The following is an 18,796-nucleotide window of genomic DNA, read 5'->3' as shown; positions in this document are numbered from 1 at the left end:
CACTGCAGCAGCTCAGCTCCAGCCCCTGCCGTGCCAAAGACCACTGGAGAAACATTTAGTTTTAACATGAAACAGCTTTATGAAGTGCTTTTACTGGTTTGAATCACCAATTTACTTGTTTTGGTGAGGAGGCGACCTCTGCAGATAATTCAGCTCCCCTTAAAAACCGTCTAGATCTTCAGTTATAAGAGAAAAAAGGTGAGCACACATTGACAAGGGCTGGGATAGCAGGCCCTCTATAATGTGCCGAACAGCATAGGCGAAACACTGATTTGTAACATGGAACTGCTTTATTCAGTGTTTTTACTGGTTTAAATCACATGGTTCTTTTGTTTTGGAGAGGAGGAGACCTCTGTGGATAATTCAGCTTCAAATTAAAACCTCCTAAACAATAAACACTGAAGGAATGCTAACTGGGAGAAACTCACTGCAATGACAGCATTGCTTCGTCTTGTATTATTAAGAGACCCCTGGTGGCAGAAATTAACATACTGTATGTTTAAATGAAGACTGTATTGTTGTTTTTCCAATCAGTCTCTCACAAAAAGACAGCTACTGTGCAGTAAATTAAATATAAGTTTATGCTAAGTTAAGTTTATTTACTTTATTAATCCCCTGAGGGGAAATTCAATGTTTTCACTCTTGCTTGTCAATTACACACAGGTCCGAAAGACACACACATGCACAAACAGGACCTATACATGCACAAAGTGGAGAGACGTCAGAGTGAGGGGGCTGCCCTTGGTGAGGCGCCCCGAGCGGTTGGGAGTTCGGTGCCTTGCTCAAGGGCAGCCACCAGTCCACGTTCCATATTTGCTCCGGACGGGGACTTGAACACGCGACCCTCTGGTTCCCAACCCAAGTCCCTATGGACTGAGCTACTACTACTGCCGCAGAATAAAGCAGAATATGCACATGTACATAATTTTCTGTGTGTCCACTCACAGCCAGCTGTTGCTGTAGGCTCTTGATCTGAGCGTGGAGTGTGTCGATGTGCTGCGTCTGTCTCTTGTTGGGTGCGTTGCTCGTGTATGCTAGCTGGGACAGACCATTCAGTGCCTGCTTCAATCGCTCGACATCTGTCAGCAACTCTGTGATCTGACACACACACAAAGGCACACAAATATCAGCGTTAAAACATTTTTCATTATTTTATCAACCATGTGACAAAACTGACAGAAGAATTTTATCTAATGAAGAAGAGACAAATCTGATTTTCTTCCTTTTTCCTTAAAAGTAAAACCAAACAAAAACTTTTCAATGACGGACTAACACATTTTAAATCCATGTTGTTACATTAGGCTATTCTCAAACACACATACTGCCTGTACCAAAAGTTGTTTAAATACCAAACCAATGTCTGACAGCAAAGTTGGCACGTTTACTACCTTCTTGTCTTTGGCTTCAGTCTGCTGAGATGATGTCTGAATCCTCCTCTGAAGATCACAGATGGTGCTGAGCGACTCATCATATCTCTCCTTCAGCTCCCTGATTTCTCTCTCGATGGCGTGTCCCTTCTCCTGGACGGCCTCCATCTCTGTCCGGGCCCTGCTCTCACCCTCCCTCGCCTGCGTCGCCTCCCGATGGGCCTCTTCGCTCTCCTCCGCTAAGCTCAGCAGCTTGCTGCTCAGGTTGGCAGCCTCCTCCTCCAGCTGCTGCTTCTCCTTCTTCAGCTGGTTCATTTGGTCTTCCTTGTCACGAACATCCTCGAGAGCCTGCGTGGCCTGAAGGAGCTCAGATTGCAGCGCAGATACATCTTCAGCCCTCTGGGCACCGTTCTCTTCTTCTTCGCGGAGAGCCAATCGAAGCTTAGCGACCTCAGCCTCCAGGGCATCCTTGGTCTTGGCCTGTTGTTGCAGCAGAGACGTCTGATCCCCGTGGAGCTCCTGAACTTCTTTCTGTAAGGCACAGACCCTCTGGGCCTCCTCCTGCTGAGCCTCTCTTGCCTTCTTGCAGTCAGCCTGGGCTTGTTGCATGGCGTCATGGAGGGCTTTCAGCTCTGTGTCGTATGTTGCTATCCGAGTCAACTCTGATTTCAGACGCTCCTGGAGATTCTGGATCTGAGTGTTGCTGAGGACGTTCTGGTTTTGAAGATCAGCGTTCTGATGCGTCACCTCTTCGTGCTGCTGCTCTAAGTCAACAAACTTCTGAGTTAAATCCTCAAATTTAGCCTTGTACTCTTCCTCCACATTCTTGTGCTTTTCACTGCTAACAACAGCAGAGTCTAGTCTCTGTTGAACAGATTCAATCTCAACTTTTAGCTGCTCCTTCTCCTGCTTGTTGCTCTCTCCAGCAGACCTTTCCTTGTTATACTTCTCCTCCATTTCCAACAGCTTGGCCGTCAACTCCTTCACCTGGGCGCCGTAAGAGTGTTCTTTTTCCTGAGCCGCTGTCAATGGGATAAACTTGGACTGAATAGCCTCCTGTATGGTATCAAGTTCTCTCTTCTGAGCCTCCAGTTCTTCAGTAAGCTTTACATTTTCCTCCTGAGTTGACACATACCTTGCCGACACTTCGTTCGCTCTGTTCTCTGCCTCAACCACGGCAGCGTTCAACTTGTCTGCAACTGCTTTGTGGTCTTTTACGCTCATATAATCTTTTTTCATCTCCAACAGGACTCTCTCCAACTTTTCTTTCAACTTATCATTTTCTTCTTTCACATTCTTCAGTTCTTCCCCACTTTCTTTTCCTTTGGTCTCCAACTTCAACATCTCTGCTTTAACGCTCTCTAAGGTGGAGCTTAACTCCATCCTCACTTGCTCGTGCTGCTGTCTGGGAACATACTCTCCCTCCAAGCTCTGTTTCAGAGTCTGGCTCTGCGTGGACAGCTGCACACACTCTTTATCTCTGTCTTCACATTTCCTCTCCAAAACTTTAAGTTTCTTCATCAGGTCGGCGTTCTGAGATCTCAGAGTGTCAGTTTCACTCAGGTGTCTTTCGCTGGCGCTTTGGAGACTGCTGATGTTCTCTTGCAGTGTGGCCCTCTCGGTTTGAAGCTGTTGGACTTGCGCTTCTGCTTTTCCATAGCGTTCACTGGCCTCCACCAGTTTGTCCTCCAGCTCCTCCAAAGCTGTCACCATGTTCCTCCGGGCGTCATCATGCAACTTCATGGGCACAAAGTCCATCTCAATCCTGCTGTTGAGCTCCTCCAGCTGCTCTCGTAGCAAATCTCTCTCCTCCTCGCTCTCCTCGACCTCCTGAATTAGAGCCTGGCTTCTGGTGGTCACATCAACCAACTTCCTTTTCAATGAAGCGTTCTGCTCTTCCAGAGCCGCCTGTATCTTCTGTTGCTCCTCAGCAGACATCGCCCCCGGTCCTCCCTGGGATGAAGGACAGTCCAGCTTTCGATGGAGCTCAGCCACCTCCTCCAGCACACGATCATAGTCTTCCCTCAGCTCAGCGATCTGACGCTCCTTCTCATCAACTGCGTTGGTCAGCAGGTTTTTCATGTTGTCAAACTTCTCAGCGGGTACCGTGTTGCCATGTTTAGTCTGGACCTCCTTCAGGTGTGTTTCCATTTCTAGAAGGTGTTCCGCTAGCTCATCTCTTTCTGCAGTCAGAGCTCCCAGCTCTTGGTTTAGCCTGTCTGCCTCTGCTGCCAGCTGGCTCTCGCTGCTCTTGTACTCCTCCAAGGCCTTCTCGCTCTGCTTCAGGCGGTTACGAACGCGACACACTTCGGCCGAAGCACCTTCATACTTGGCCTTGATATCCTGGAGCTGGGCGCGCATTTCTTCCGTCCCCTGGCCTCCTAAGTGTTCCTTCACAGCGACTACATGGGCTTGCAGCTGTTTGACCTTACACTCAGAGTCCAGCATCCTCTTCTGGACGTCGCCCAAGGCGTCCTCCAGTTCTTGAACCTGCTGGTCCGCCTGCTTCTGGATGGTGTCTCGGCTCTGAACCAGCTCTTGGCACTCTCGGGTTTTACGGTTCAGGGCAGATTGAAGTCGTGCAGTTTCATCCTCAGCCGCCTGTTGTCTTCTCTTGACAGCCTCAAGTTCATGTCGGAGTGCGTCCAGTTCACCAGAGAGGTCCCAGCCTACAGCGGGCGGACTCTTCTCTGGAGGTCTGGACAGCGAACGCGACATGGCAGGATTCTGGTGCATCGGAAGAGAAAGAGGAAAAACACATTCAGTTATTATTAGTAGTCATTTTTCTGAATAGCAAGTCATTTTGTTTGAGAGTACTTGATTGCTCTGTAATACATTCACAAATAGGTTCCACACGTTTCTTTACTCTAACTGGTAATTTTATTGGTATAGACTGATTCTCCAATTATAATATTAATACTTTATTAGAAGTTTAATTGGTATGCAGATTGTTGATAGAGACCGCTAACACTGTAATTTAGACGTCTGCAGGTCATGTGAAACAGTTCTATAGATAAAAACGTACCTTATCAGAGTCCAGGCTGAGCGCTTGTTTGACCAAAATGTTTTCTTTACCTGTAAGACAAACAGCGTTAAACATTCAAACCTCCTCATTCTCTGCTGGTGAAGGTTGAAATAATGATATCAAATGTTTCTTTGTGATTCGAGAAATGGACGGAAGCTTACCTTTGATAACAGACTGCCCAGAGTAGTCCCCCTGTGAACATACAGATACACACACTCATTACAAAGGGTTAAATCATATTCTATTTTTTTTAACACACCATTTATTAGGTACACTTAGCTAAAACTGGTATAACAGTCCTGTTCAATAAATCCTCTGTGAAGGTCATCATGTTCAGTTTTAGAGAGGTTTGATTCAAATGTACGGTGCTTCTGCTATTTAGTCTACACTCATTGATATGACAAGGGTGGACAGAGTAATAGAAAAAGCTGTCAGTATAATATAATACAAGAGCACCACACTGTACAGATGAATGAACACCTATCTGAAAGTGTTTCAACAAAAACTGAGCATTATAACCTTCATGACAGGAGGGTTTATTGCAGGACTGTTGTATTAGACCGTATTAGTTGGAGCTGAATGTACCTAATAAACTGGCAACTGATTGTAGGCATTGTGACAAAGAACATCACTTGCAGACTTCAGAGATGAATCCTGAATTCACAGCACGACAAAGTCTAATAAGCTGCAATGTTTTCTTGAGGATTAAAGGCTTAAAGTAGGGATCAGATGAATATAAAGTCACTGACCAAAGTGCTCCGGAGTTGGACCTTGACAGTCTCCAGCCCTCGAGGTCCTTCCTCTCTGTCTTTGGTGCTGAGTAACACCTTCAACTGCTCCTTCTGATTCAACGGACAGAAAAACAAAACACAGTTTCAGATGAATAAATGATTGATTGCATGATGGCAAGAACAGTTTATTTATATCAGTTATCAGAAGGTATACAAACCCTTTGATTGAACTGGTACTATTCAATATTTATACATCTTTGAGAGATAGACAGAGAGAAATATCTTCCACGCACCCTTTCTTAAGGACTTTAACAACTGTTATCTGATTTTTCAACTGTTTAAAATGGACTGTAAGTGACTTGCAAACATGTCAAGTTTATAAAAATACTTTATTTTGAAGTACAGTATATATCCAGCACAGACCTTTTGTTTTGAAGTGCCGTGTCCTGCTGTAGAGTGAGCGACTAACGGACAGCTACTTGTCAGAGACAGCAAACTAGCTGGACAACATGGCCACACGCATGTATGACGCTGAATAAATTAAACTGTGTGGACCTTAAACTAGTGACTAAGGAGAAATCTGGACCTCGTGGCTGGACCAGTTGGGATTCATGAAACATACACAAGCACAAATCTAAACACCTTTAAATGCACAAAGACATTTGTGAGATTCAAAGATTTTATGTTTTTTGTTCATTTTTCTTTCCCTACTTTCAGACTCAGACAATGGAACCTTTATTATTATTTTTTTTTTTTTACATTTGTTTCAGGAAATTATTGTTTTTTATTTCTGCAGCACTTGGCCTGGTTTCCTGAATGTGTGGACCTTTTCGGATGTTATCAAGTGCTATTAAGGCACAATCAAGTGGCATTTCAGACTGTGCTGCTTTCCTTTTCCCTTCCCTTCACTTCCACATGTACAGTTATGTGTTGACACAGCACCACCAACATCCTTCCAAAAATCCTTATTATTTTTTAAGGTTTGAGAGGTCGTACAGTTGCTGAACACCGTCTCTACATTGTGCCCATTAATGCTACAATAATGCCATGTTGAGTATAATGTGCATAGAGTGTAATATTCTTATGAACATATGTAACCAAGACAACAACTGAGAAAACAATTTTGTTTCATACCTCTTTCTGAGTGTCTTCCACGGTGATCTTTTCCTGATAAAGATAAATAAAAAAAGATCATATATAAACACACACACACACACACACACACACACACACATATATATATATATATATATATATATATACACACAGACAACTGAGGGATCAATAACTGACTGACTAACTAACTTCATCTGTGATTAGACAGTGTTCTGCCAGCTAATAATGAAAAATCTATTATGCTCCCTGAATGCAGCATTTCAAAGAAAGCAATCATTTTTTTACATCAGCAATCAGTATTGAAAAACGCCTGTGGTCAGAGTTACACATTTCCTACATCACATTAACATTAATGACTCAGCAAAACCTGGGACTGCGTTATCAAGGCACAACAGCTTGACTCAGCTCAGCTTTTATAATTAGATTTCGTTATATTTATCGCTCAAATCTCTGGTAGGACCGTCACATCTACACATGAACAGAAAAAAGCAGGCGAGTAGAGAAAGGCGAGCATGCTTGGAGCGCTTTACTGTACTCTACTGGTTTGCTCTGTTTACCTGTGTGAGCTGTTGCTGTAGCATGTTGACCTTATCTACCAGCGCTCTCTGATCCTGGTGGTACTTCCTGAGATTTTCCTGCAGTTGCTCGTTCTGCCTCTCCAGGTCCTGAAACACACACATAAAGCTTACAAACTGGATGCTAAAAAACAACTAATAATTCATCAGTGAATTACGGAAATTACTGTCTTAATGGTTTAGACTTTGGATAAACTGTGTGGAACAGGGAGGGTGACGTTATACAGCGCTTACATGTATGATCTGATCCCTTCTGGTAACCTCAGCTGCCTCTGCTCTCTCCACTGAGTGCTGAGGACAAGACAGGATCTTTTTTAACAACCATGTTTTGAAGATATAACGTTACCACAGGCTGTGAAAGCTTATGGAACAACTCTCTCTTATGATCACTAGATGGCAGTCATGCACATCTGAGCTGCTGTGAGTTTCCTACAGGTTCATAAATATGAAAAGGTCTAATACCAAGTCAAAGAAAATGATCTGAAATGTTGAACAAGTGGGAGAAAATGCAGAATTTTGGGTGCTTAAATAATACATGCCTCGGAGTGTTTTAGGATTTGAATGCTGGACAGGAATGGAGGCAAGCTTGACCTTTGTCGTCTTTTAACAATGTCCCATGAGCACATGAAGGTGCTCTAAAATATGTAAAGTTGTGAGGTGTGGAGAATAACAGCTGCTCTTCAATGTGAAATAGGTGAGGTTTAATGGATGGAGTGGGTGAGTAAAGTGAGTGTTGCAGGATTACCTGTCGCTTCCACTGTTCTATCTTTGCAGCCTCTTTATCTGGAACAAAACGAGAAAACAGCACATTCAGACTTCCTCTCATATGTTATCAAGACTTGACAAAAACAGGCATGATCAGAGAACAGTGACTAATTTACATGTGCACTAATATTCCACTATTATTCCTACCTTGATAATATTTCAACTTTGATGTGGGTCATGTACATGGAATATTAAGTTAAATGGTAAAATGGTAAATGAAGCGCCTTTCTAGTCTTCTGACCACTCGAGGCGCTTTTACACTACATGTCACATTCAGCAATTCACACACACATTCACACTGGTGGCCGAGGCTACCATACAAGGTGCCACCTGCTACTACCATTCACACACTCACACACCGATGGAACAGCCATCAGGAGCAACTTGGGGTTCAGCATCTTGCCCAAGGATGCTTCAACATGCAGAGTGGAGGAGATGGAATTCGAAACACTGATCCTCCGATTGGTGGACGACCCGCTCTAACTCTGAACCTCTAGATATTCTGAAGTAGGCATTTTTCCAATTAGGAAACGTGGGATATGCCAGTAGTATTCTGGTAACACGAGCATTCTTTGGACATGTTCCCACATTTATGGTCCGAAGAAAAACACACCTACTTTTAAACATTATGAAAGATTTGGATATCAGCAGGTTTTTGGATATACACAAGTATCACAATGCTGACCATTTCAAGAGGGTGGTTGAAGGAATGAAAGAGGGAGGCTGTGTTTGCATGGTGACAAATAATAATTTGTCACCATACTAAAAAACAAACTTTTGAAAAATCCTATTTTGATGCAAACAGCACAAGTGATTCCAGTTGTTTTACTTTTTGATGTTTTTTAAATTTTGATGTGATGAACAACATGCTGGAGCATACTGATCAGAGTGTGCACAGCTGCATGTAAATGGGAATATTAATGAAATATTCATTTTCATTAGCCATTTAAACAGCTTAGCAGGAACATTGTCTGGAATATTTTGTGCATGTAAACGTAGGCAGTGTTCCTTGACAACATGTTCAGGGAAAGAAACACACAACAAGAAGGACCAAAAATATATCAGAGAAATATGGAATCAGGAAATAATCGTGAAAGTCTAGACTATGGCTCACGACACTGTGAAATATTAAATTTGAGAAGTGTTGGAAAACACTTACTGACATTAGAAAATAAATTATAAAATTATTTTATGCTGCACTGACAATAATTCTACAGGAAATCTAAAACCTGAGATTAAAATATAAACATCCTCAGGGTGTCAAATATTTTTGCCCGCATGTATTATGGTTTTAAAGATACAGTGTTTTCCTCGGTGTAGCCAGAATGTGCCACACTTTGCTGTTGCCTTACTATAATACCAATGTTAGAAGGCAGCTTAAATACAGCAAGCAAAAGCCCGCAGATGTTGTTCTTCATCTAAATAACCTTTCACCTTGAAAAACTGTATGTAGATTGTCTTTTTTTTTTTAAACAGATAGTCCAAGATTCTCAACTTTAAGTCGACTTTAAAACTGTTTGTTTTTTCAAAGTACATCCTGGACATCACTCCACTCGACAATCAACAGCACTACTGCTACCGTCACATGTCAGACAGATGTTTACACATTTCAGAGGCCATCCTTCTCCTTGTTGCTATAAACAACCATGCTGATAATGCTCTTCTTGAATTTACTCTAAACAAACTGCCACAAGATTCTTTACTGTTCAGTCTGCTTTGCCTTCTCACCTCTGGTGGCTTTGTCAAGGTAACTTTTGACCATCGCAACAAGCTCTGCGTTCTTGCTGAGGCGAGCGTAGTGAAATGCATCATGACCCAAGCCGTCAACTGCCTTTACATCAGCGCCACTCTTCAGCAACACCTCCACTGCGTCCTTACAGCCGTACTCGCAGCCCAGAATCAATGCTGTCCTGAGGGCATCAACAAAGACAGTTTATGAGTAAGACAGACTGACACAAAACACACAAACTAGCTATGCATATGAGGTTATCAAAATCAATCAAAACATGCATTCATCATGCATTTTGTTCAACTACTAGTGAGGAGTTTGACGAGTTGATTTGTTCTGTTCTTGTCACTACATCTAGTTGTTGTCTATCACATTTTAAAGTAAGTTTTTGCTTTGTGTTATAAATGCTGCTGGGAAACCACGATTAACTGTATTTTCCATGACTTAATGGGAAAAAAGACTGACACTGCAATGAAATCTATAGAAATGCAAATGGCACAACTTGTTTTAAGTTAACATCCTTCGGCATCCATCAACACAGACTTCCAGTTATTAAACTTGATATTTATATGGCCGCTCTTCTTACTTGCTCTGTTTGTCCCGGGTGGTGATGTCAGCCCCTCGCTCCAGCAGCAGCTGACAGATGCGTGGATGACACATCTGGGTCGCCAGCACTAGAGGTGTCCTGCCATCCTGGAGGAAAATCAAAAGATATTCACACATGTACATCTATCCAACATCTATCCACAACATCCAACAGCTCTAACACAACACAGTCCAATCTAAAGAATCAATTTGTATCTCACCTAAGAGCCAAAACAAAAAAAAAGTAAGACCATAAGACCAGAGTAATCCAGAACATAGAGAAGTCAGAACTGGACTAAATTAGGATTTATTGGATGATACTCTTTTTTGCTGCTTTAACTGATCTCACATTGAATTATTATCTGTGACTGGAGAGGTAACAGCCTTTATAGAGCAGGCAGATCAATATAATTTTCTATAATTATAGCTGAGCACACAGAAAAGAAAGTCCAAGAATAGACCAAGACAGACATCACACTGTGTGACATGAAATGGGAAAAAAAAAATCAATTCTCACAAAATCACTGGCATTCACAGAAGCCCCACTGTCACAGAGAAGTTTCACACTGGAGGAGCAGCCAGCCATGACTGTGGAGAGAAAAAATAACAACTGCAATCACTGAAATACACGTTCATCAGTCAGCTCGACCGCCGGCGGCGCCTCTTAAAATAAAGACAGCATTATTATACTGGACTCTTTTGTTTGACATGTATCAGGGCTGCATAATTACAGCCAAAATAATAGTCATCATTATTTTGATCAAAATTGAGAACACAATTATTCATCGATTTTTGGACAATATTCTTTTATTGAACTTTCACATTCAAATCAACGGAGCGCTGCTTTCCCTCCATGTTGTGCTAATTTCCTGCTGTCAAAATAAGACTTAAAACAAGGTTCACCTGGATTCAGTGCATGTCCCTGAAGCAAAATAAAAATAAATCTGTACCCAGAATATAGGCTAACTAAAAATAAATATGCCATTACAGAATGGACACATATCTTTCAGGGTTGATGCTGGTTAAGGACAAGATTCAGTGAGGTAACATTTGAGATGTCATTCTACTCAGCCTTTATGCAAATCACCGTACTGCACGCTGCGTGGAATTTTCAGGTGGTTTAACAAGTTAGATGTGTTGCTTTGTGGTGCAGGCAGTCTCATGCACACTTTGCATAAAATTTGTTCTCTCTCTCCCCTAAATCCTAAATGCTTTCAAACAACAGATGATGAATGGCTGTTTTTTGTTTGGCCCCGTCTGAAGTCCTAACATTCAGGAGAGCTTTTCACAGGCTGCAGCTGCATGGTGCACACATGCATGCAGCATGACAGCTCTTCAAAAGTGGAGGCTGGTGGTTTGTTTATGAAGCGCTTGATTTGATTGACAGTTTTCTATGGACGGAGGATGCATTTTAAACATCAGCATCGCAGTTACCATTCATGCATTCATTAACTGTAACTGATCTTTTTCAGGGTTGCAGCAGGGCTGGAGCTTATCTCTGACATTCAGCCAGAGGCAGGGTACACATTAGACAGGTCACCAGGTTATCACAGTCACAGTGACAGACAATCTTTCACGCTCACACTCACACCTTCAGGCAATTTAATGTCACCTAACTTTGACATAACCTACCGGTGGCCAAAGTCAGACACTTAGACATGCAAACTCTACACATATTGTGATTGCCATTAATATTTGGTTTATTGTGCAGCCCTGACATATATGATATGGTAGATATATTTTTTTCACTTAAATCTTTATAAAAAACCAACAGCATAATAAAATAATTAAATAACGGGGGGGGGAGGAGTCCTGAAGAAACAAAAACTGCTTGGATGACTCTGCATTTTTACAGCCTTAAGGATCAGTGTATCTACTACTTATTATTTCAGTCCAGTGTCGTCTTTTTGAGTCTTGTACAGAGTCCATTTTTCCCCATTTTCTCTCTAGTTGTGCTTCTTGTAGTCTCAGTATGTGTCTCAATTTCTCCATTAAATTGTCAGCCATTAGTCTTTTGTTGGTGGTGTTTCTTTACCCCAGTTCCTCGTGAGAGCTTTCTTGCTTGCTACTAACAATATGTTGATCAAGATGTGGAAGATATTAACATTTCAGTGGGCATGTGGGTGCTCTGTTAAAGCAATACAAAATATAGTGCTATAAGAGCTATCAGGGGTTTTTATTTATCTTAAACAGAAGAGAGTCAAGTTGGGTAGAGTCAGGGCTGGATTAGATTACTGTCAAGTCAGTTCTAGAATAGAGACAGTATTATACAACAGTACAGTCAGTAGTAGAGTCAGCAGAGTCGAGTCTTACCAGCATCATGTAGAGCTGTTCTTCCTTGTAGGTCCACATTTCCAACTGGACAGTTGTGCTGTAAAATAACATCAAAACATGTTGGAACAACGGCATCAAGTGAAGCAAATTATTAAAAAGTGCTGAAATGCCTAAAATATGTCTGTAAAATAATGAAGTACAACATTAATTCACTTGTTTATTATCACTGATTTCTCACTCTCACCAGCACTAAAAATCAACAGCAAATAATTTGAAGAATATTCAGCAGTTGATGAGAGAAATTCTGTGCTGAGAACACACAGATCTAAAGTACATCGGTAACTGTTTGACCATATGAACTGAGCTTGTATTTTCAGTTATTCAAAGCTAAAAGAATTAAATGAATCTGAATTTGAAAAAAAATCAATTTGGTGACATTTTACAAAGACGTGGGGGGTTGTTTTACCTCAAACTCCCTGTGGATTTAAGTAATTCCATTAAAAACAGTCTAGAAATCATTTATTTCCACTGGTCTCCAGTGGAACATGAGAAGCAGCAGCAGGCGGGTCATATTAGGCTAAGTGGCGCTGTGCTGATATGCCTGTGACATCTCTACCCAGTCAGTCAGCTGGGCAGAGTGTACCACTGTGGTGATGAGGGCCTGCTATGAAAGCCTTGAGGACTCAATGCTAACAGGGGCCTGATGTTGCTGGGTAAGCTTGCCAGTGAGCTCTGACCCCCCACTATAAAAACCCAACTCTCTCTAGCAACAAGGGCCAAAAATTAGCAGCGTGCTCAAATGACAAAGCGAAGGGGTGGGGGGAGGTGGGGAGTCAGAGCGGCAACGGGAGCTGACGGTGGAGCATGGAGGAGGGATATCCTATATCTTGAGGGTTTGGGCTGACGGAGGGAGATAGTGGAGGCGGTGGGGGTGGTGGGTGTTGGCGTCCAGCTGCTATGTCTGGTGTGATGACGGCACCAAGAATGGACGGCAGGTTTGCAGGAGGGTAGGCTTGTCAACACCGCTGACAACCCCCTGCCAACAGCCGCGACCTCTGTTAGATCACTGCCATGAGAGCAGTGGGGGCGGAGGGGGGAAGGGCTACAACGCTATGAGAGCACAATATTGCAGAGATAGCCCCCTGATTGTAAACACATAAATCCCCAGTGGGGCACGGTGACTCAACAGAGCCTACTGTTGACCGATACGGAGTGGGCTCAGCTGCCAGAGCTGTTTGGCAATAATTATTTAAAGGAGCTGAGAGGGAAACTGCTCTGACTGGCCGGTGACTGAGGAGCATACATACAGTGTGGAGATACACAACACACCATCATACAAGAACTTATCTTATAGTTTGGCGTGTCTTCTCACAGGGGTAAATATCAACATGGTACAAACAGTGTAAGAAAAACACAACTGCACTTTACCTGCAAGAGTTTCTGCACACACAGAGAATGTCCATTTCTTGAGGCCAGATGAAGAGCATTTTTACCTGAAAGCCATAAACGCAGCAATCAGAAGAATTCACATTCATAATAGAGGGTTACACTGTATGTATTTCTAGAGCCAAAAACAAGAGCAATTACCACTAGTACCTGTAGGCAGTGGGCGATTTGTACATTGTAACAGGGTGGGGGGATATCTGACTGGTGTTATTTCATTGGAGTTGATCCTTATATGATTAATAATAAATTCATTGTTGACTGATTGATGTAAAATATTTTATTCTGTGTCCTCAGTTTAGATTTGAGTGGTTATGTTTGCTCAAAAGATACTTTATGCTTTGTGTAGTGGTACCTCTCATTGCTGCTTTTAGTAATTGCCACTGTCTCGGAACATATGATGAGACATAACTCTGCCCATGGGAACAACATGTTAGAGTCCATCCATTCTTGGTTAAAACTCAGCTTTTGCTGTCTTATATTGTGTCTTTAGAGTACACAAGAGAAGGAACAAAGCATGCACACATCCAGGCAAAAATACTCTGCATGCGCAAGACCAAGAAAACTTCACTGCAGGTCACGAATGAAGTTTGCACACTGTCAGCTTCAAACAAATGACTTATTTCTATTTTCTTTTGAGGTGACATTTCAATCCTGAAGAAAAGAGAAATTTTTTATGTGAAGCCTTCAGTGTGCAAACATCCTCTGTGACCTGCAGTCTCTTGGCAACATGTCGTGTGAAATTAGTTTTCTCTGACTGTGTCTTTCGCCTCTATTCTTCTACGTGTATCTCACTGACTCGAGTCAAAATGCACAGACTTGGATAGTCTAAATAGCATCATGTGAGATGATTTAATGCACGCAATTTAGTGTTTGAGTTTTCTGGTTGCTGCTGTATTCTGTTACAGTTTAAACTGATGGTATTCTGAGTACAGTTACTGTCTTTAAATATAGATTACTTGAAGGGATTACTTGATTTGTCGTGTTTTATTTGCTCTTACACTACGTCCTAACTGAATGCAACATGAGTGAGCTTCAGTCTGACTTAACGGTTTTCTGTCTGAATGTTTCAACTGGCTGCGAGCGACACATTGCTGCCGTTTTCAGCTGCACTCTTGTCGAATACTATGCATCTATTTTTCCTGTTGCAATATCCACACAACACCTCCTCATTTTAGTACAAAAACCTAAATAAGGTGGCAGCAGGTTGGAGGGAGGTCGCCAGGGAGCTGAAAGATGCAGGTAAATGGCCATCGCTGTTAACAACATGATGGATTTGGCTATATTATATGTCATTACCAATAAATATGACAATATAAAATGTGTGTTTTCTGCGATAGAAAATACAGAATGGCATCAGGGTCTGGACCCTTGAATGGAGAGGGATGGCAAGTTAACAAGAGGGATGGCATCCTTCCTCAAATCGCCCACTGCCTGTAGGTTCGTAAGTGCACCGTGGGAAACAAAAAATAACTATACTGTATGTATCACTTCATCATGACAGTGCCTTAAACTAAAATATTATCCTGTGACAAGGAGCCAGAACAAGCCAATCTCTGCTGCTCGTTTTGATGATGCTAAAAACTTCAAGGTTTATTGCACATGTGCCATTACACCAAGAGATCAATCGGTTCATCGCTCTGATCTCATCTGGTTTGAAAACCAGGGGCCCTGAGTTTTGATACTAATGAGTCAATCAGGAGGCAATTAGTGGGTCCATTTCTTTTTATGGCAGGGCATTTATCTGTCCAATTCTGAATGAAAATGTCCTTGTACAGTCCATGTGCGCCCTCATCAGATTCTCAACTGGAAATAAATCTGATTTAGTTTTTCTTGGAAGCCCTGCCACACTGTTACATTTCGGATATTGTATTTGAAAGGGTGGAATAAGTAAGTATTTCTTTTAATTTAATAATCTTTATTTTTAAGTCTTTCTATGCTGGCTGATGTTGAAGAGCTTCACTTTAATTGACATATTTGGATTTTTTTTCTGTCCTTGGTTATGTGGTCATGCTTGAGGAGAACCTGCAAATATTTGCACCCTAAAATAAGTTAGATTTAAAATATGGTAATGTGCAACACTTTACAGAAAACACATCGTATAATAACATTTTCTTTTCAAGCCAAATTAGTCCAAAACGTTGCTTTATGGCTTCAACAAGAGTATTTCATTGCCTCCATCTTTGCCTTGCTGCCTAAACCTTTTGTGTACATTGCTTCTGAAGGCAGGGATGAGGTCAGTCCATGTCTCTTGCTCATTATCCAGCCTAATATCACACCCCAATTTATGATGGCAGCAGTGAGCAACACTTTGCCTCTGTTAATCTGCTGTACAGACCACTAATAAGACCAATTTTCTGCTTGACACATTCTCCTCTCCCTCCTAAAAACAGGACATGTGGTCTGGCATGAGAACCAAAACACACCTTGATTTGTAATGTGGAAATGACACCACATCTACTTTGAGTACTCTGAAGGTGCACAGTGAGGTTTATTTTTAGGTTTATTTTTGTGGCATTGGATTGCAGTGTGTTATACTGCAAAGTGTTTTTGCTATTACATCCACTCTCGTTGATATAATAGGGGTATGATCACGCTGCTACAGGGCATTACTTGAATCCAACCTGAACTCACCAGTGGCATCAGTTGCAGTGATATCAACATGGTGTCCTAGGATGAGATTGAGACAGTCGAGGTGTCCTCGTGTCGCAGCCAAATGAAACCTGCAAAACAACAAGAGAGATTGAGGGAAAATTAAGAACAGACAGGGCATAAGACGGAGAGTGACGGCAAAGAGCAGGCAGCGCGGAGTAGAGGAGGGCAAGTGAAAAAGTGATAGGGTGTAAAGAGAAGGGGGGTGAGGGTGAAACTTAAGGACAAGAGACGGACTGCAAACGGACGCCTGGCTCCTTGCTATCAGCAAGATCAGCATTCTTGGAGCAAATAACAAGAAACCTCAGGGTCTGTCATGACTCCAAGGCAACCAAAAGCTACACAGACAATGTTTTCTGACTCTATCAGCTTCACTGCTGTATACATAAGCACTATCAAATTGATTAAAAAAAAGACTTCCAGCAAATGAAAAGGCTGCACAAGGTTGTCATGTTTTACTTTTTGTGTCCTCCATTCTTTTTTGTCAGTGAAAGCACCACCCTATTTAAAGTCACACAAAATCATGTTGATATCAAAGGTTAAAGGTCCAGTGTGTAAGATTTAAGGGGGTATATTGGCAGAAATGGTATTCATAATCATGTGTGTACTAGTTTATAATCACCTGGATCTAAGGATCGTAGTGTTTTCATTACCTTACATGAGCCACTATATCTACATATGACGCAGGCCCTCTTCCACAGAGTCCGCCATGTTGTTCTACAGTAGCCCAGAATGGACAAACCAAACACTGGTTCTAGATAGGGTCATCTGCTCTTTGGCATCAGACACCATAGTTCTCCTACATGCACATGGGGGATGTTTCAGATGGTTGCAATCAATTCTTGTCAAAAAAGTCGCTGACGGCCCCCAAAAGTAGCCATCTAGTTGATTAATTGCAGGAGACATATCTTTCTTTTTTTCTCTTGATAACAATTATCAATTCATATGAAAACGTTCTCAAATACAACCAGTAAAAGGTTAACTCATGTAGGCCCAACCTCCCTGGGATTAAGTGATACAGCAGAGTCCTCGGCTGAGTCTAAGAGGCTGTTTACACATGAGCAGTGATCTGATTAGATTAAACCCCCAGCAGGCTTGTCTGAGCAGGAGATACTGGGTCCGCACCATTACCAAGCCGTCATATTTGCTGCCCTGGGTAGGTGGAGTCTGCACACCAGTTTTTGTAGCTGGCAGATATGCTGGATCCTACATCTCCATGAGCATGTGGTCCATACAAACACAAACAAGGCTTACATAAAAACCTATTGTGAACATTACTGCCCATGTAGGCAATTAACTGTCAGTGTACTAACTTCCAGGTGCAGGAATCTGTACCAGTATCGGTTCCCAACCCTATAGGAAAGCTACGATGGCTTTTGTCCTGTAGGCCAGCGTTATTTATGTCAGCTGACAATTGCTGTAGCTGCCGCTGGCTGACAGATTACACTCCATTTTAACAGTTTTCTTGGCCCTCACTGTTACATGTTAAGTGGTGCACCAGCGCACTGACAGGGAGCGACTGCTTTCCACTAGGTGTAGTGGGAGTGTGTCCTTCTCGAAACAGCCTGAATTCTGTTTATTTAACATGGCATAGCAATGAAAATGATTGTACAAATCTATGTTCAACAACAACCAGTTATATCAACTTTCAGTTGTTAGAAGGCCATCTCAGCTCATAACTATGATTTGTTAACAATAACTATACACAGCATCCCCCAGCTGCCTATCAGCTGTGGATGCAATGCCACTGTTTTATAACTGCACCATGATAAAACCACAGATGAACGATTAGTCTACAACAATGCAGACTAGTGGTTTTGATAGTCAACTTTTCTGTGAAGCCACTATTACACAATGATTATATTCATGAGAGCTTTACCTTTGTGTCCACTGTCTTGTTTGCATAACGTGATGATACTTAACAGCCTGTAGCACATGGTAACAAACGTCATTAGCAAGGTCACCAACCTCAATTTATTTTATTCCTAAGTATTTCTGGTGTATTCTTGAACTTGAAACTCAACTTTTAAATCAACAAGGACAAGAAGCCCTTAAAATGCTCATGTAAAAAAGGACATTTGAATATCTGTTTTCATGACAACTGCTTGAACTCCATCTGCTAATGAGGATCATGTGGTTCGATTTAACGCCCCAGAACAGTTACGAAATGAATCTTAAAATGCAACTGATTTGTCAAACTTTTATTCTTGTGTAATTGCCTTAAAGTTGCCATATTCCCCTGTTCATTGCACACTCAGTTATGCAGTTTCCCACTGCAACTGTTTGCCAACATGTCTTAAATCATCACTTTTGACTGGAAACATTCCTGCTCCCCTTCTCTGATTTAACCCACAGCAGCACTGCCGCCGCCGCCACCAGCCCTGAAGGTCTGCAAAGCACTTGTGTGTAAACCAATCTCAGTCTGTCACCCATCAAGTCACATGAACCTGTTTATACACTAACCCCGAGGTATCTGCCAAGGAGACAGCTAGGCTGTCACCTCAACACTGCTGCGGGTATTAAAAGCCGCGTTG

At 42.1% G+C, this 18,796-nt stretch overlaps 1 protein-coding gene across 1 annotated transcript in view; it reads right to left on the bottom strand.

Annotated features, from left to right (window-relative positions):
* uacab (uveal autoantigen with coiled-coil domains and ankyrin repeats b) overlaps window positions 1-18,796 on the bottom strand; it is a 70,828-nt gene that overhangs the window by 6,783 nt on the left and 45,249 nt on the right. Inside the window, 15 exon segments of the mRNA XM_049593883.1 lie at window positions 946-1,098; window positions 1,389-4,094; window positions 4,393-4,442; window positions 4,554-4,584; window positions 5,142-5,234; window positions 6,258-6,290; window positions 6,797-6,904; window positions 7,049-7,105; window positions 7,560-7,597; window positions 9,308-9,489; window positions 9,895-10,001; window positions 10,411-10,481; window positions 12,207-12,264; window positions 13,596-13,660; window positions 16,245-16,333. Of these exon segments, the coding sequence (XP_049449840.1) occupies window positions 946-1,098; window positions 1,389-4,094; window positions 4,393-4,442; window positions 4,554-4,584; window positions 5,142-5,234; window positions 6,258-6,290; window positions 6,797-6,904; window positions 7,049-7,105; window positions 7,560-7,597; window positions 9,308-9,489; window positions 9,895-10,001; window positions 10,411-10,481; window positions 12,207-12,264; window positions 13,596-13,660; window positions 16,245-16,333 (3,841 nt within the window).

This window comes from Epinephelus fuscoguttatus, linkage group LG2 (genome assembly GCF_011397635.1).
Source record: "Epinephelus fuscoguttatus linkage group LG2, E.fuscoguttatus.final_Chr_v1".
Taxonomy (NCBI): Eukaryota; Metazoa; Chordata; class Actinopteri; order Perciformes; family Serranidae; genus Epinephelus; species Epinephelus fuscoguttatus.
The sequence above is the reverse complement of the archived record's forward strand: the minus strand, read 5'-3'. Positions and strand labels throughout refer to the sequence as shown.